Genomic DNA, 18,866 nt, shown 5'->3' with positions numbered 1-18,866 from the left:
AGCAAGCGTGAGAAAGTCAACCCAATTAACCCTTCGGCTGCGCGCGAGTGACCAATGGGAGTGGAGGAAACCATGTGACTAAATCTGCCACGAATCCCTGTTCTTTGTTATCGATTTCATCTGAAATAAGTAACTGCCTTCTGGTCTTATTTAGTGTCTGATTTCTTCACAGAATATCGTCTTCATCCCTGACTTTTTTTTAACGATAAAGGCGATCGTTATTTGGTGTGTATCGGCTTTTATTTATAATGAGAATCTCTGTTGTGTGAATCAAAAGATTTAAATCGAATGAAAAGTTAGTAAGACAATCTAAAGGTTGTTTTTTTTGTCTTCATGGTATAATCACAATACCATATAAAGCCTTATTTCTTCAATTAGTCCTCAGTACCTTGACTTTTTTTCCCACCATCCATCGTATTGAAACTTACAAAAAAGTGAAGTTAAAGTTCCGTAAGTCTCCTAAATTGTGATCAAAAAATAATTGCCAAAGTTCTCACCAACCAGATAGCAAGGCATATTCATAACCTAATACACTCTGATTCGTTTTACACCAAATTCGTTTTACACCTAACAGATTTTCAATTTCAAACGTGTTCAGAACATAGATTACTCTACTTGCCCTCCACAGTCAGCGGTCATTTCTTTGGATGCACAACAGGCATTTGATCAAATTGAATGGAATTTTATGTTCTTCACTCTTAAGAAATTTGGTTTTGGTGGAAAGTTTGTAGCTATTTTAAAATTACTGTATAAAGAACCCAAGCCTTCCATACTAACTAAATTTTGAGAAGCCCCCTCTTCTTGACCTGCATAGAGGCACTCAACAAGGTTGTTGTTTGTTGCCAATGCTTTTTGCTTTGGTGATTGAACCTCTAGCCATTGGTATCAGGAATAATCCCCATATTCATGGTATAAAACAAGGCATGATCACCATGTCTATATGCTGATGATGTGGTTTTAACCTTGTCTGCCATAACAAGCTCCATCCCATCACTCCTGGAGTTCATGAAAAATTTTGGCAAACTTTCAGGGTTCACCATGAATTGGAATAAAAGCGTTCTCACGCCCCTTAGTTCTGATTTAGACAGAAACCTACTCTCAAAATTCCCTTTTAAAGTTTCCACTGATTATTTCTATTATTTCTACGAACTTTTTAAATCAAATTATTTAAATAAAAAATACTAAAGATGGAGACTTTTGCCTCTTTCGTTAATTGGATGTATCAATACTACTAAGATGACAATTCTCCACAAATTTACATATTTATTCCAAAAACTCCCTTTATTTTTGAATACTTCTTTCTTTAAAAACATTGACTCGATCATCGTACCCTTTATTTGGTCTTATAAAACACCACCTATAAGCAGGGTGCACCTACAGAAATCTTAATTTCTACTGGACATGTAATGCAAAAACTTTAACTTTCTGGAACCAGTTGAGTCTTGTAAATACTGAAGTTAATCCCTTAGTTCCATCCTGGCCCTTAATTGAGACTAATAACCTCATTTTAAGTCAAGGTATATCGCCATCTGCTGTCTTATTTTCAAAAGTAAACCTGCAGCTAAAAAATAACAAAGAAGATTTTATATTATGGAACTCTTTACAAATTTTGAAACAAATTAAAAAGACACTTAATATTACAGAACATTCCATTTCCAGTCCTTTGTGCAACAATTCTTGTTTTAAACCTGGACAAACTGATTCTGTGTTCATGGGCCGGGCTAAGAAGGGGTTGGCAACAATCAGGCACTTGTACGTTAATGGTCATTTTGCATCATTTAGACAACTGCAGGAAAATCTAGGTATTTTCAAGTAAGGAACTTGGTCAGGCAGACTTTCTTGCATTTTGAATCACTCCCGGTGGACCATGATTTTTTTCACTATTGTCTCAAATTATCCCACGTCCAAACATCTTGTTACTCATTTTGTGAACTTGTTCAGCGTTAAGCCTTCATCTAATAACATTCGACATGCTTGGGAGAGAGATTTGAATGTTGAGATTTCGGAGGAGCTCTGGGAGGACTCATTGTCCAAGTTACGATTATGCTCTATTAATGTTCTTACAATTAATACAATTTAAGGTTGTTCATCGGCTCCGTTATTAAAAAACCAGGTTGAACAGGATTTTCCTAAATGTCTCTGCTATATGTGACAAATGTAAGCAAGGAGATGGAACACTTGCCCATTTACTTTATTCTGGTCATGTCCAAAACGTTCAACCTTCTGGTCCAATGTCTTTAACACTCTCTGTGTGGCATATAATCAGCGTCTTGTACCAGGTGGGGCTTTGGTCATCATGGATTGTTCGAATGATGTTAAAAAGTTACCCAATACATTTCAGCAGGCTCTGGCCTTTGGTCTGGTTGTCGCCAAGAGAGTCATCTTGCGGGACTGGAAGTCAGTTTCACCTCCATCCTGTAACAGCTGGATGAACGACATGGCTTCATGCCCTTTTCTGGAGGAGATTATATTCTCTATAGCTGGCAAAATGGAAAAATATCATCGGACCTGGGATCCATTTATCAAGTACATTGGAAGAGACTCATAAATTCTGCAATTGCCATTTTGGACTCTGCCTGTATTGTGAACATTAAGGACGGACTGACCCTTCCTTGAACTTTTAATCTACGAACTGGACGTTTCATCTGGCTGCTGTCGCTTTTTTATTTATTTATTTATTCTTAGTTTAATTTTGTTTTATTTATTTTCTTTGTTGTTGTTGTTTTGGCCTGGTGCTCTTTGTATGTTTGTTGAATATCAAAATGCATAAAAAAAGTGAAGTTAAAGTCGTCGTTTCATTTGTTGTCTGTCGTCCTCTGGTGGTTGTGGGGGAGTAGGTGGACATGGGCATTGAGTCTGGACAGTTTCGCTCCAGTTCGTGATTCATTCTTTTCGACAGTCCTTCTTGGGTCAAACAGATTGGTCAGCCTCGTTTGTTGTTGTTCTCGTGCCATGTCGAATCAACATCCACAACAAAGACAGAAAAGGTTTGAAAAGAAAGTGAAAAGAGCAAAGTCAGGTAAGGAGGAGATGTCTCGGCATGTTACTGTGAGTTCCAAAGTTTCACATCTGTCTTTGTCAAAGCCCAAATCTTGGAGTTTTCTGCTCTTCGTTTTATTTCTCTGAAAAGTTACAAATGTTTTGTGCTTTTGCTTTACTCAGCACTCTGCGTTGCACATTTGCAGAGTGTCTAAAAAGCGGATTGTATTGTATTCAACAATTATGACTATAGAAATACTATAGAACGAAATGCACTAGTTTAATTTCCCCACTGTGGCGCAAATAAAGGACAGCTCATCTAATCTAATTAAAATATCTTCTTGTTCTGAGACTCACTATCTCTAACCTCCTCAAAGTTCAAACATAAGACAAATATGTATAATTAATAGGTCATTCGCGGTTAAAATGGACTTTCCAGGGTCCCAGAACTTCTGTCTGATGGTATTTCAAGGCATTGGTTATTTGCTTCGGCCTGAAAACTATACGGATTCTTATTGGAGAGCGCCGACTGCAGCCCTCAATGACTGGTCAATGGTCTGTCAATCACTAGCCTCCATTCAAATAGAAGGCGGGGCGACGGAACTTGGCTGGGAAAACTTCTGTCCAACTCTTTTTTCGAGTCAAGTTAGCCCAAGCTAGACCGGAAATGGGTGTATTTGTTCCTCATTAAAAGGACAATGCGTTCATCATTTGAAGACATGACATGTAAACTAGCTATTTTCTGAACTACAATTGAATGTATCGGCTGAATGCATCCAAATATGCATTAGTTAAACCGTAAGCAGGCGAGAAATTCCAAAGCGGAAGTTGTGTTGGCTGTGACTACGAGTGACTTGACAATAGCTCAAACTTTCTTCCCTCCCCCTTCGGTTCTGTTTCACTCCTCCATCCATACATTCGTTGTTGTGCGCCTGAAGCGGTGATGGAGACTTCGGGGAGACAGTTACTCGCACCGCCAGCGTGCTGAACCACAGCGACGGCGGATAATGGAGACAGTCGAGCAGCTCGTCTCCTTCCACCATATCCAGGTCCAGTTAAGCGGAGGCGCGCCTTGGGGCTTCACTCTGAAAGGAGGACTGGAGCACGGAGAGCCCCTCATCATCACAAAAGTAAGAGTCAATAATATTTTCTACTACAACTATAAAACCATAAACTCCGTATACCGACTACAGCCGATTTAAACGCGATCACGCGCTTAAAGATGCGTCGCAGTATCATAAAAGTGCAGCGTCATACATAGATTGATGTGGGTTCGTTCCATCTTGCTATCGCATCACGGCATGTTTTGACGATTCTATACATGCTTTGCAACCCGTAAATCATGTATGACATCAATTTCCATGCTTGGCCCTCCATCCCTGCCTTACATTCATCATACTGTGTCCGGTTTAGGTGGACATTGATCAACTTCCAATGAATAGCAATACTTCTTTACGAATGTAAAGTCACCAAGCGCCTTTACGCAAAACTGAAACCAGAAATTTTCCAAAACGATGAATCATGGAAATATACAGTAAGTCATGGAATATGATCTGTCACCTCAATATTGTTTTAAAGTATCTATGTATAGGTAAGTGAATGACTCTTATGCGCCTCAAAAGGGAGCATGGATCATTGAAGACCCCCCTGTAGTCTAATGGGAACTCAAACATGGCTTTACAATGTGTCCATGCGGGAGTCACTAAAAGGGTCCCCTGGAGACTACCAGCCCAAATTGGTCTCTGTTCATCTTCCTGCTACTTCAATCACTGGAAGGTAAATATGGCCTGGTGCTGACAGTTACAGCCACATCAGACTGCTAATAGCGGGGCAGACATGGCTCTGTGGGTGTCTCTTTGTAATGACAGGTCCTGCTCAAAACACTTTTGGTTATTTGTCGCAATCATTTCTCTAGTTTGAGATGCTTCTGAAAATACTTTTTGGAGATGATTGATGAAACTTTGCGGCATGTTTTTTCTGCAAGAGGGAGTTCTGGATGCTTTGAGTTCTGTGAGATTTATCATGTTCTTTTTGAACTGCGCTTTCTTGTGATGAAGTTTTAGGGGTTTGCAGTGTTCTCTTCGCTCACCGGCTTCGAAACGCGACAAGTAATTATTAGTGTGCACGAGTGGTGGGGTGGTCTTCATTTCCGTGTGTACATATTTATGTGTCTGCTCAGTCCAGTGCACAACTAAGTCAATGACATACAATCTCTTCACTCCACCGCCTTTTGCCCACTGTGATGAAAAGACAGAGCAGTAGCGTTGCCGACTCTGGCCGGTGTACATCAAGTTCACCACATCACCACAGCGGGGAATGGAAAAGCCTGGCTCATTCATCTGGAAACGCACACATGCTAACACAGTAACACAGCCCCTGGGAAAATGTGACCGAGACTGCAAAAAGAGATAAAAATCTAACTGGTCTCTATGGCTGTTTTGTGTCCACTGGCAAGTTAAAAGACTCACACGCACAAACACATACTACCTCACACTATAAACTGGCTGAGGTGTTGAGTGTGGAGACATATTAAAAAGTTTAATGATTAAGTGTTAAGACCTTGAAGAAAAGCACAAAGCACGCTCAGGGAGTGAAAGTGTCTATGTGTGAGAGCTGCAATTTTAGCTGCTTTACATTTGGCTAATTCTTTCCAACAGGCTTCACACATGCATAAGTATGTGTTTCTTTATGGACCGCAGCTGAACACAGTCATAATCCCATCACTTCCTCTTTCGGGGAACACCTAGTTTTCTTTGCTGATGTGTGCTTTTACAGTGTGGGAAAGGGATTGGAGGAAACGCTGCAAGTTCTTGAACCAAAGTAGAGGTACACATTCTCAGACTTGACTAACACATTGGTTTTTCCAAAAAGTTCCTGAAATGAACTGAGGGCATTCTTTTTGACCAGATCCTCTTTCTTGTTGTGGCTTTCGACAGTTTGTATCGATGGCCTATTGATGTGCTGTGGGCTCTCTCTGTCCGTTTATCTCCTCCTGTCTAGCGTGCCAAATAAGTGACATGTGGTCAGCCTCAGCATTTTTATCCTTGGCAAAACATAAACGGACTGCAGACGCAGGCCTAGAAATTGAAGAGATGAAAATGAGCATCCCTCCAGACATTTGGAAAACTCACAAAATCAAAATACCCTGTGGAGTTTTAGTGATACTTTTAAAGACCCAAGCTGTAGAAGCGTGACTTCACTCATCATAGCTTATGACTTGACTCCAGCTTTTGACAATGTTCAGTGATGTATTGATGATGAAAGTCTTAAACTTAATCCAATAATTATTTGACTGTGTGTTAGCGAAGTTGCATTCAATACTTATATCATGTTACCTTGGCCATTTATTGTGATGAGTTAAAAAATGTTAGCATTATTTTGGATATAAATTACTCATATTTTTAGGTGGAGGTAAATAACTGATGGAGGGTTTACATTGTGTTCTGAGGGGGGTTTGGCCAGGTTTTGAAGAGTTTGTGTGCCCTTTGAGAATTCAGCCCTGCTGGAGGGGGAAGGGTGGCTTCTCCAGACAGCAGAGGGATATAAGCCATTTGGTCAACATTCCTCCAGGAGCATAACAAATTACCACTTTGGGGTGTGTGTGTGAGCATTCATACAAATGTGCGTTAATAAATCGCCCAGTATGAACTAGCTGTCCAGGTGTGCTGGAATGAGCAACGTGATAACACACTTGGGTTTCAGTCAGCTCTTGTGTTGCACTGTCAATCATCCAGTCATTGCTCAGTTTAAGAGTTTTTAGAGAATAATATCCCCCACATTAATTTGTGCTGTTAACCTGTGGGTCTTTAAACTCTGGTCTTTAGTCTGGCAGCTACTGGTTTGAAATGTGATTTATATCCTTGTGGATTGTTACATGTGCTCAAATAATGGGCGTCCCGAAATTGCCCACATGTGGCTGTGAGTGGAAGTGGTTGTCCGTGACGCATCGTGAATCTACAAAGCTATGAATGTTTTTTTTTTTAATCACGTGTTTGTTGTGAAACATCAGCTTTAAAACAAGACACAATTGCTTCTGTTCGTGCAAGTAAGCGACAAAATCTGATAAGAAATTCGATTTAGTTATGTGGAGATTTACTGAAGATCCCGCTGAATCACAAAAATTGTCCTCTCAATCATGATCATTTCAAGTGTGCAATCCATTCTGAAGTTTGTCACAGGTGTTTACTGAGAGACCACCTGTAAAGACTTATGAGTCTCTTGGCATAACTTCAGTGCCTTTTGATTTTTATCTTGCAGCTTTAAAACTGATCCCACTAAAGAACTGTCATCGCTGAAGTTTTTTTTTTTCGACTGAGATTGGTGTGCTTTGTTTAATATGGCACCAAATGCTACATTCCACTGTCGACGGTGTGATGGAGCAGATTTGGTTGTTGAAAGAATCCAAAATCCTGGGATTTTTACAAAGTATGTTTTGACATGTGGTCGAAGGTATGCAACCTAGCGTTCTTGTGTTGGTAAGCAGCCACGTGTCTGTGTGTGTGTTTTTATTTAACTCCCTGCATTCCTGTAAAGGTAGCCTCCAGTAGCAATCTGCTCAGCAGGGGGCAGATGAGGATGCCATCAGATAGAGATTCTATTGTCCACTGTGTGAGAGGCTCCACGTCCTCTGCCCAGACTTGCTTACTGTCCTGGCTAACCAAAAACATCTGGGCTTCAGAAGAAAGCGACACAATAGACTATATTGATGCAAGGAACCAGTGTGTGTTTCCAGAGGTGGAAATTTCGTACATATTAGAATGACATTGTTTTCTTCTGTTCAGTAAGGAAGCACACATGTCAATGTAATGTTAAGAATCAGCGAATAGCCTCCCCCGAAATCAGACATTCCTTATTCCTCTCTGAGATCCAAGGGGTCATTTACAAGTGCAGTGTTAGACAAATTATCTGCTTTGGTGTGTTCAAGGTGAATTGTTGTGTTTTTTTGGCGTTGGGGTGGGGTTGGAATGTTGTTATCTCTGATCTGTGGAACCTTCAAGCTGTTTCTCTGAGGCTAAGTTCGGGGGCACACATGTCTCCCGGCAGCAATTACGCCCACAGTGACTGTTAAATAATCTAGTACAAGTTAATACCCCACACCACTGAAAGCACAGGCAGATCTGTAGTGCGGGTGTATAGTTTCTTCAAATGCCATGGCGTTGACTCGAATCTCTGAAACACATCAGTGGTAGTGGGTCATTCCCATTTTTTGGTGTGTTTGCCAGAGCAACACACATTCAAGGTTAGGGTCAGAATACATATGAATTTAAAATGGATAATCAAATACATGTTGACCTGTAAAATAAGCACACTTCGTGGTGAAAGATCACATCGTGAAAGATCAGTTTTCGTGTGGATGAGGTCAGAGGTCTTGTCCCGTGATTGCATCAGTGCTGCAGATCTTGATTCACTGAATTTGTATTCAGTTAGGGTTTGGGATTTGATTAAAAAAGTCCAATTAACCAGAAGCTTAATCATGTGAATATTTGACTCCCAAATTATCAAATTTATGTTGAATATGCACACATAAGCTTAAACATCAGGGTGAAAGTGGTTCAGTTACGAGCGAAGGCTTTGCTGCACGAATGTTCACAGAACATTTGTTGTGCTTCTTGGGCCCTATGAAATGATTTTTTTTTCTGTTTTATTTCTGTTTGTGTGAATCCTTTTTATAACTCTTATCATTTATCTCAGTTCCAAGTATAGTGTTTTTTTAATCAATGGAACATGAAACAATGGCAATGTGGACAAATTAAATAGAAATCAACGTAGATTTATTGAGGTGTAAATACAAACAAAATGTTTTTTTTTTAATTAAACAATCTATTCTCAATACTGTAACATACACTATATTAATAACAGTCAAACATTTTAGACTCCCTCAAAAGCAAGTTATTTTATCTAAGCTGTAAGACTAGTTAGTGTTGGATCTACTCTTTCTTCCACAGTTTTGACACATAGACTTATAGCACTCTACAAGCACATGTTGATCATTAGTGATCATCATCGGTTGAGGTTCGGATGTAGTGAACTTCACATTTCAAACATTTTAAAGTCATTTTTCGTAAGATCTTTTAGAGAAGAACTTTGTCCTTTGATTATAAAATATTTGGCACTTTCTGCAGTTTCTTCTCCGTATTAATGTGTTGAATGACACTTTTGAGGACATTGTTTCATGAAGCCTCATGAGCCCCTCACTACTTGCTCAGTTTCACACTAATAGATGTCCCTCACTTGCCTTATACCCTCACCACTCTCAACCCCCACGGCCATTGCTTAACTTCTACATAGAATTGTTACGATTCAAAACATATAGTGCTGTCATCTGGCAGGAACACCATGCAAATCGTCTCCATCCGGTTTCTTCAGTTTTATCAAGCTCTTGATCTGAGTACCTCATGCCAAGTCTTTCCACTTGGACAATTTGTGTAGTTCTTCATAATTATGTTGGATTATGAAAAGTGGTGCGTTGCTATTTATATGTTTACATGTGTATAACAACTTCTCAATCCCTCAAACCAACGGAATGTACCATGCGACATGGTCTACTACTCTTGCGGCCACCTTGGCAAACCAAGCGGAGGTTTAGGTCCCAATGACTCAAAAGTCTCTTTGTTTACTGTATTTTCTCTCTGAGTTGCCCCTCCCTTCTGTCCTGTTACTTTTCCCTGTTGGTCAAATGTATTCCATCAGTTTTCCTTCATTTTTGTGAAGAGGCTTTGTGTGGGAATGTAAATTTGGATTTTGCGAGTCATAACTTTCCTCACGTTTTCTTCTTGTCGTCAGAGGTCGAATGGAACTTTTGAGTGGGAAAATTAAATTAGTGGTGCACCGAAGAGGTGGATGTTGGGCATGTGGTGTTCTTTGTGGCTTGGTTTATAAAGAGTCTGTTCATATTGTTCATTCAATTTTAGGATTTATGGGTGTTATTCAATTCGCTCCATACTTGTGTTTTTCTTTCACAGATAAACAGTCTTTAACAGCATCTCTGCTTAATGCAAATCTCAAGTGCTGTCTAAAATACACATTCAATTTTGCTATTGCATAATGTATGGTTTCATACAGTGACTTTCAAATGTGTATTCTGCATAGAATGCACAGTTGAAGGCATTTCATGATTGCTATGATTCATATATGAAACATCTTCAGACCTATCTTTCCTCTTGAGATGTTGCAAACAATTCTTATGAGTGCAGCAAGTTAGATGTGCTACTTATGTGGTTTTGGTCCCCATTGAAAGATATTATTGTGATGAAAGATGGATAAACTTGATCGGGCATCTCCTGTTAGAAGTATCAGCGTGGGATTAAGGAATGGAATGGTACAAACATAGAGGCGGCGTGTTATGTAGCTGGAGGCAGATGGAGTGATAATGGAGATCTGGAAGAGCTCAAGGCGGATGAGGTGGACATTGACTGGTAACAAAACTGCCACAAAGGTCTCAAATTACCCAAATTGGTCTTGGCTTTCCCATGCGTTCTTTTAATATTCATTGATCAGTGTTTTTCAATCATTATGCCATGGCACACGGCTGTCTGGGGTGCAGTAGGAAGCTACTTTTCATCATACTTTTGACCACATGAGATTTCATCAATCTGGCATGAGGTACGTTACGATTGTTTACATGTCGCGGAAACCCTGCGCATTGAACAAGCCGATCAAAAGCGCATCTACGTATGGTTATTAATCCATATGCGCTTCTAACCTAACCACACATGGACGATCGATGGAGTGTGAAGGAGTTTGCAATATCATTTGAACCTTTTCAATTAGCTATTTGGTGTTTTAGTGTACTGAACCCCTTTTAAAAGTGACTGTAAACGAAAGCAAAGAGTCATTTCTTCACTCATATTCCACCTAGTTCCATGTTTATTGAAAGCCTGCGTTGGATGTTGCAAGACTGCTCTCTTTATCAGTGTTGTATACCTTTTGTTGTGTGCTTTGCACAGTTTGTTTTTAAGAGATTTATTTTAATGCTTCGGGAGTTTTTTCATTGAGTGAAGTGTGCGGTGGCTTAATAAGGCTGAGAAGCACTGATTTAGAGAACTGTTTTGATTTTGATGCCAGTTGTTACTGCAAAGTTACTCTCTTTTTCCAGGATCCATCTTTATAACTAATTCTCAGTCTCAGGGACTTGGCTGTGATGAGGAACCAAAATATCCAGTCATGTGCGCCACATCATTAACTCTTAAAAAGGGGGTGCAGCATTTTAGTCAAGAGGGCAAGGTCATTTAGTGCATATTAAGAAGTTAATGTTTCACTCACACTCAAGTGTGTCTCTGTCTGATTGTGTGTGTGCACGCACATGTGTGTGCTGAGTCTTTTTTTTATGACATTGATGGATCAAACCAGCTAGCCTGCGGTCGCACTAGGCGGCTAACCTTTTAACCTTTGCTATTATCAGCGCTGGGCACCGGATCTAATGGCTTCCATACCAGAGACTCACGGCAAGGTGTGTGCATGTGTAGGCTTGTGTGTATAAGAGATGAGTATTCTTTTCACCCTAAGAACTAAACAGTGCTCTTGACAATTATGGTCAATATCAAAGTTAGTCACAATACACTGATGCATCTTTCACACTGAAATTAAGGGGGTTGACTTGTTACTTTTCATAGAATGCATGCTGCTGTCCCGTCTACTTTTGCGATCCCTTGGACAAACTCCAAGGGGTGAACCCAGCGCACTATTTTTCTCTACCGTTTTCCACCGCAATGTTGCCCAAAGTCAGGTGATGTTAAGAGTCTTCACTGCAAGGCGTAAACACTGCATTATCATGGTGCCTGCTGTCGTGAAAGCCGCACAATTGTGGCACTCGCAGTGAAAAGGTTTCACCCACTGAAGAAAGCAAGCTAAATGTCTTGCATCTGTTTTGCTATGGACTGCTTTGCTTTGTTGAAATCCTGATAGAATAGAACGTTTCTCTCTTTACAACAGCATGTATTTGACTCATTGAATTATTCCAACTCTGCACTCGAGAAGCTCTGGCAGTGCTCTATGTTTAGGAGAGTTGGCTTATCCCTCTCATGCGTGTGATGTAGCTGGACCACTGCGCTCTGTGAAAACTCTTCTTTGTAGTATAACAACAATAGCTGCCGTCGCATCTTGATTCATTTTTAGCTCACTCACTCCCTTCCAGTCAGTTGCATTGTGGGCAAGTCACAGGTGCCCTTTTCGGCACCATTCAACATCTCAAGTGAGGAGTGCCAAAAAGTAATGGTTAGGTTGGTTGTCCCTCCTCCCCTTTTGGTGGAAGAAACACCCTCAGTGACCAGTGAAAACACAGCAATAATAGATTCTTCTCGGTATGTCTTCACTAAGCTTCACTACCACTGCAAGAGAAATGAATTCACTTTCAAACAAAGCTTTTGTTTGTGACACCCGAGCTCCTCACTGAATCTTTAAGAACCAATAACTCTCCTGTATTTGGTCTTTACAAATGGAAACAACCGAACACTGTGATAAATTCCTCCTTCCCCATTTTGCTCTTTAACACTTTTCTGTCACGAAGCACATGGACCTATTATCTCTCTCTGTGCTTTAGATTATTCTCTTTGGGTCTTACAACCTTAAGATGTCTGTTGGAGATTAAGATCTGTACTGTTGCACTATTGATGAAACTAATCGAAAACAGTTGCTCGCCTCTTATTCGACTTCAAGTTAGAGATACCGAAGTGTTGATCGATATGTTTCCAAAGCCAGGCCTGGATGTACTGTCTGCCTTGATATCAGTCATTTGTACATAGTTCGTCTTTGCAATAATAAAAAAAATCTATTTAAAACTATTAGATGCACGACATTACTTGTAGTGAATGTTTTGTGCCATACAAAACGAAAGAACTGTTCTGATTCAGAATGCGGCATCTAAACAAAGATGTTAAATGTCTATATCTTGACAGTATGTACTGGTGTACATAGTGGTCAACAGAAATCTGAACCTAAAAAAATATTATTTCTGTTTTTCTCACTTCCTGTCTCTAGCGGCAATCACTGTCAGTCCTTGTTTGAAGTGGACAGAACCAGCTCCTTTCTTCTCTGAAAATGACTCATTCCTGTGATACCAGTTTAGTGCACATGTGACACCCAGACCATCGTGCTGCTTGAAGGATGTGTGTGTCTGTTAGTGTGTGTGACTGTCTCTGAAGTGTCTAAGGTTAAGTGTCTCCATCTCAGCCTCAGATTATGCTGGATTAGAGGGGCCACTTGTGATCATGGGGGTTGCTGTGGTGGATCATGGGGTTTCAAGGGTGTTATATGAGTGCAGATCAGGATGAATGCCGTGGCTGAGGAACGACGGGTATCCATTTGTTATGAGTCGAGGATTGTTGTGTTGCTCCTCTGAAGGATTTTGGATGATCTTTGATGTGGCTAAGATGTAATGGCTGCCTTGTTTTCATAGATTAAGTGAGATTTTGGGTATTTAAGGTGTTAAATGCATATCTGGCGTCTGCTTGGGTTTTTCCCATCACCTGTCACTCATCTAAAAAGCAATTCTCAAAGTGGAGCAAGGAGTTATCAACCAAAATGATCAACAATGTGTTTGGTCAGTTTTAGTCAGTAGATACGCTTTTATTTTATTTTTTTAAAAGATATGAAATAATAAAGTCAACCCGACATGACAGATGTACGCAGTTTGAAGACCTATTTTTGTATTGTACTTTTGTAGTCACGTTTTGTTGCTAAGGAAATAACTCAAATACATTTTATCTTTGTAAAGATTTAAGACTTTTGGAATGTTATTCTGGTCTGCATATAATACTGTTAAAACACATTTCTCTACATTATTGGCAGACGTCAAACCAAGGTAAGATTTTGTTTCCCTACCCAAAATTAAAAATATTTAGTCTCATCCTTGAATGTGGGCTAGTAAAAATATACGACGGAGAGGACCCACCAGAAAGCAGTCGGCACACTTTAAATAATTACTGAAATGGTCTGTATCAAAAACAAACTGAAGACGCCACCCAGCGGGCTGATTGTTTGAATTTAAGTTTGTATATGAGATGAGGAATGTTGGATGTTGATGATTATTGCTTTATTAAATGTCAAGCTGACTCATCACTTCAAGAAAGCAAAGGAAACCAAATGATCGATTAGACATTAAAACATTCATATATCTGTTCAAATTGAGATGAGGGCAAGCAGGAATTATTAAATCTCTCATTGACTTTGTCACATGTTCTGGCCACAGTGGCATAAAACTTCTCCTGAGCCATGCTGCTACTTAGGAACAGAGCACCATACAAGGCACTGAACTTCATTGCACAAAAATAATGAGGACTATGCTCTAACTTCAGTCCACTTTACTTTAGCTCACTTTGAAATGTTTACATTATTGATTATAATGTTGTCACCGCTAACAACGCTGGTTGAACCAGCTAAAAGTATTGGTAGAAGGAGGAAAAGTTATATGTATATCGATGTTTGTTTGCAGTGCATGTAACCCATGAAGGTATAGAAATGCATAGTCAAGCAGATCTGGAATGACATCAATCTCCCAAGAGAAGTTGGAAAGTGAGATACCATCTGCTGGTGCCAACGTGAAGGACACGTGTCCGTCACAGGGAGGAGACGCGGTGTGTCTGATAGAGCCATGAGAAACAAACAGTTCGAGGAAAACTTGAAGACGCATTCCTCTGAAACAAAACACACAGTGTTAACTTGAGAGATGGAGCGATGACTTGTGTTGGCTGGGCAGCGTTTACTCGCATGCTGATGTTAGGCCTTGTGACTGGGACTCAAAGGATATTTCTGAGCCTCACCTCTGCAAATTCCAAACAGAAACAATAGGAAATACTTCTCTCTTTCCAGATCTCTTGAACTCAATCTTTTCATCGTTGTTGTGGCTAAGTTTTATTCCTGTAAAACTGTTTTGATTCTGGGTATGTTGTGTGTTGTTTTGCAGTGATCAGTTGGTTTTATTGTGACTGATGTGATTTTTTTTTTGTCCAGTACAGGCTGCAATTCATTCATTACCTCTTTGTTGAAGTCTCCCGCTGTCATCTCAGCATTTTTGTTTTTGAAATGCTGGGATATGAAAAACACCTATTACATCACACGGTCAAAGTTGAAGCAAAATTATCTTTAGGGATGCACCGATACCATTTTTTCCTGATCCTGTATGATTTTTTCCATGTATGTTATTTGAACAACATTCCTCATGCATGTTTTCGTTGTACTGTACATGGGTGACAGTCACAAATTTCACTGCAGTACAAACTAATATTGCTTAATTGTCATAAGCTGATGTTCAAAAACGCTGCTGTACAGTTGCATTTTATGAGTATAGGTGCTCAAGCCTGGTATCAGACTGATACTTGACTGTATCTGATTCATATAAACCTTCAAACATAATTGAACTAGCTCTTCTAGCGTTTCTCCTCAGTTTTAGTTTCACAATAGCTTTGAACACAGAAGAGCAAGAAGAAACAGAGAGTTGAATCACAATATTTAAGTCAAAATGAAGTACACAAATAAACAGGTAAACTGTCTGTAAATTGCGTGTAAGGTTTATGCATTTATCACATATCAAATGACACAAAACATATGTCTTTATATCATTTTGAAAATTTTAATGCAAGCTATGTTCTCCAATGTCTAGCTATATTTTCTCTGACACTAAATCAGGGCATCAGTGGCTACAATTATTAGTGTTTAGAGTTTCTTGTGCTGACAACATAATTAAAATATGGTATCGAACCAAAGTCTTATTCTTTAGCACATCCATATCTGTGATCACGCTTCCAAATGAGTTTTACATCGTGAACATATTCACAGGTCCATGCAGGCCTTCAAACAGCTGTGTTTGGTTTACCTGGAGTTACTTTTGGCTTTCTGCTTTTCCTTCTGTGTTTCAGGCCTCCTCTCCTCCTCCCCGCCCTCTCACCACTAGGGTATTGAATTTGCTCCAACTGTGTCAGTGACCCAAGGTCTTCAGCTGTCCAAGGAGTGACAGCTCTTCAATTCTATTCAGTCAACTCAGTCTGAGGTCTGGTCTTATTGGTTCCCTGCTTTCATGGAAAAGAGCCGTAAGTGTTGTGCGAGGACAACACCGCCATACTGTGACGTCATTGCTGCTGCATGGCAGTGAGGATGCAAACACACATCAAGCAAGTGAGCGTGGGAGCTGATTCTTTTTCCATGTCTGCTCTTCCCCTCCTCCAGTCCTGATAAAGAAACCCTTGTGTGAACGTGGGTGTGAGGAAGGGAGGAGAACCTCATACGGCTCAGACTACAGGGCAGAGGTTGATGACGGGTGTGTGTATAGTGTAAAGGAGCCATCCAGAGCCTCACAGGAAATCAAACACCTAAATCTGCCTGCGATGCATGTGACAAGTTACATAAAACAGAACAATTAGTCTTTAACTGTTGCCTTAACTTAGTAATGGTTTCTTGAGATACTTGAATTGAAGTGAATATGGCAAACTACGCGCATATCTGAGATCCTCAGTTCAAGTCTGAAGAAAAACTAAGATGGGCATATTTTAGTCCCTGTTGTTATCACAGAAACATAGGGGGCAATATTAAACACAGACCTGCACAAAACACATGCCAAAATGCTACTTATGATAAATCATAGTTGTAAAATTCTGTTTTATTCTGATATTGTTGAACCTTTTTTTATAATGTGGACCAACAAATTTATATAATTTATTTTAATAAAGGGTTGTTTGATGTGAATCCAGAAGTTGGTGTAATTATAATTCTGGTGTTTATTGAAACGCTAACAGTCCATCCAAATAGAAAAAATACTTAAATTACAAAGGTTGTGTTGCACCACTGACAGTCAAATATAAGCCCAAATAAACCACTAAACATCCAAGAGTACAGTTGTTGGCCTTCTTCACCGTGCTCATGTCATTTAAAAGAGGAAACTTCCACGGTATTCTGGAGTTGGTCAAGCACTTTTTCCTTCCTGGGCAAATGCTCATGGCATAAGTGGTGGAAAAGTTGGTGAACACGAACCCAAAAGGGAAATGTTTGAAAAGCTGATGTTTCCATGTTTCTCAATATTTTTTCATGTGACTCACATGCATTGCATTTCGGTGCAGAGCAGTGTTGGCGCAGACAATGAAAGTGTCCCTTTTTTACAATTTGAGTATAAAATAAAGAGCCCCTTGTGTTTCCTGTGTGTAGAGAATATAATGTGTTAAGGCATTGAACCCCTGAAGTTTGAATGGCGGCGTGCTGTTTACCAAGTTTAGTAGTTCTGCCACAAGCTTTTAGCACAGTGTTCTTATTGACAGTTGGATCAGATCTGTATCAAACCAGGTTGAGTTTTCTGTGAAGGATCCTCAGAAGTTTACTTGCATGCCGTCTTTGTCAATACAAAGCATGAAATGAAAGCTGTGATCTGGTGAATAGAAGATTTAATCAAGCTAATCCACACAGCCTTATTACACGGCTACTTCTAGAAAATTATGATGCTTTGATCATTTAATTTTTCAGAGATCTAGTGCAAATGAATTTTGGGACCTGTCTATCCCAAGGGCTGGCCATGTGACACCCTCACAAGGTGCTTGGATCAGCAAAATGACTTTCTTTAAACACATTGAAGCTGTTGTTCGATGGGCCCCGATCAGACAAGCAAGGGAAACCAAACAGTTTTTTATTTTTGCAGTCCACGCATGTCCGTGTGTTTTTGAAGAAAATCTTTGTTTGATCTTGGTTTGGTGTTGAAATGATATTCATCCAGCTCTACTTCGGGGGAGACCATTGAGTCTGTCACAGCAACCTCAAGCCACACGGTTGTCTGAAGTTTCTGATACATCAGACATATTAAAACATGCATTTACTGTGAGAAATGAATGTGTATCCAGACTCATAGTAAACAGTGGCCACTTGCGGGCATCTTTTTTTCCTCTTCTCCTGCAATCTTGGTGGTGGCAGCTACAACTTGCGTGTCAGATTAAAGGTAGTGGGCTTGTGTATCTCGGTCAAATTGTGACCTGACATGGGGTATTATGTTTATTTCAGTCTAACAGTGTTAGTAACGGTTAATATACATATTTATGAGTGATTTGTGTAAAAGGGCAGCATATTCTCACTGGTGTTTGCATGTGCTCATGTGGGTTTCTCCTGGGCACTCTGATTTCCTCCCACTGTTAAAAAACGTGCAGAGATTAAATGATGAAAGAATGTGTGGCTGTTTCTCCGTATTTGCAGGGTGACTCCTGCCCCTTACACCGTGCAGCCAGTGAGATACAATGGATGATGAGACGAGACAGCGAATTTGGATTTGGGTTTTGGATGTTTATACAAATTTATATATACAAACGAAGTGAGTGTGTTTGAGCTACACTTAAATTCTTTGTGGTGTGTGTTTATTTATATACACCGGCTGCTTCCACATCTACCCAAAGCTTTAGAAGTAGTCATTTTCTCTGTTCTGACCTTTGGGTAATGTGAGGTTTAACATTCAGAGGTTACACGTGTTTGGGCAGCGCCTTCCACTGTTGTACAGTGGTGCAAATGCCAACTAAACATTAGTGCGTCAGGTCTTCTCCTGCTGTTTAATATTGAGCAGATGTTGTGTGGTGATTACCAGATCAGAGAAGCACACATACACACCTGGACAATAAAACGTCAACTATACCGTGGGATCCACAAGCCTTTTGTCAGGGCCATTAATAGACCTGGGGTTTGATCAAGAGGCCATTGTTTTGGTGCCGTGTTTATAGTGTGTGTGTGTCAGGTGATAACTTGATGATGGCTGCCTGTGGGTAGTTAAAGATCGGGTTCTTTTTCAGATTGTTGTGATGGGCACATTTCTGCTGCTCACACACAAACTTGAGTGTAAAGTTGTTCCATCCAATCTCAAAGTAAAAGCTAGTGTTTGACCTGCTTATGATTTTTTTCTGCACACAGAGGGGACATTCTTCTCTGTTTCTTCA

At 40.0% G+C, this 18,866-nt stretch overlaps 1 protein-coding gene across 3 annotated transcripts in view; it reads left to right on the top strand.

The window, feature by feature from the left end:
- The first annotated feature begins 2,853 nt into the window (after positions 1–2,853).
- Positions 2,854–18,866, top strand: part of shroom4 (shroom family member 4) — a 43,617-nt gene continuing 27,604 nt past the window's right edge. For 2 of the 3 annotated variants that reach the window (XM_053860742.1, XM_053860740.1), the window contains exon 1: positions 3,881–4,109. In XM_053860742.1, the coding sequence (XP_053716717.1) occupies positions 3,987–4,109 (123 nt within the window). In that variant the 5' untranslated portion in view covers positions 3,881–3,986. Of the gene's footprint in view, positions 3,020–3,880; positions 4,110–18,866 lie in introns of those variants that run through there. The other variant, XM_053860741.1, reaches the window with a different exon arrangement.

The sequence above is a fragment of the Synchiropus splendidus genome, chromosome 3 (genome assembly GCF_027744825.2).
Source record: "Synchiropus splendidus isolate RoL2022-P1 chromosome 3, RoL_Sspl_1.0, whole genome shotgun sequence".
NCBI classification, from domain to species: Eukaryota; Metazoa; Chordata; class Actinopteri; order Syngnathiformes; family Callionymidae; genus Synchiropus; species Synchiropus splendidus.
The sequence above is the reverse complement of the archived record's forward strand: the minus strand, read 5'-3'. Positions and strand labels throughout refer to the sequence as shown.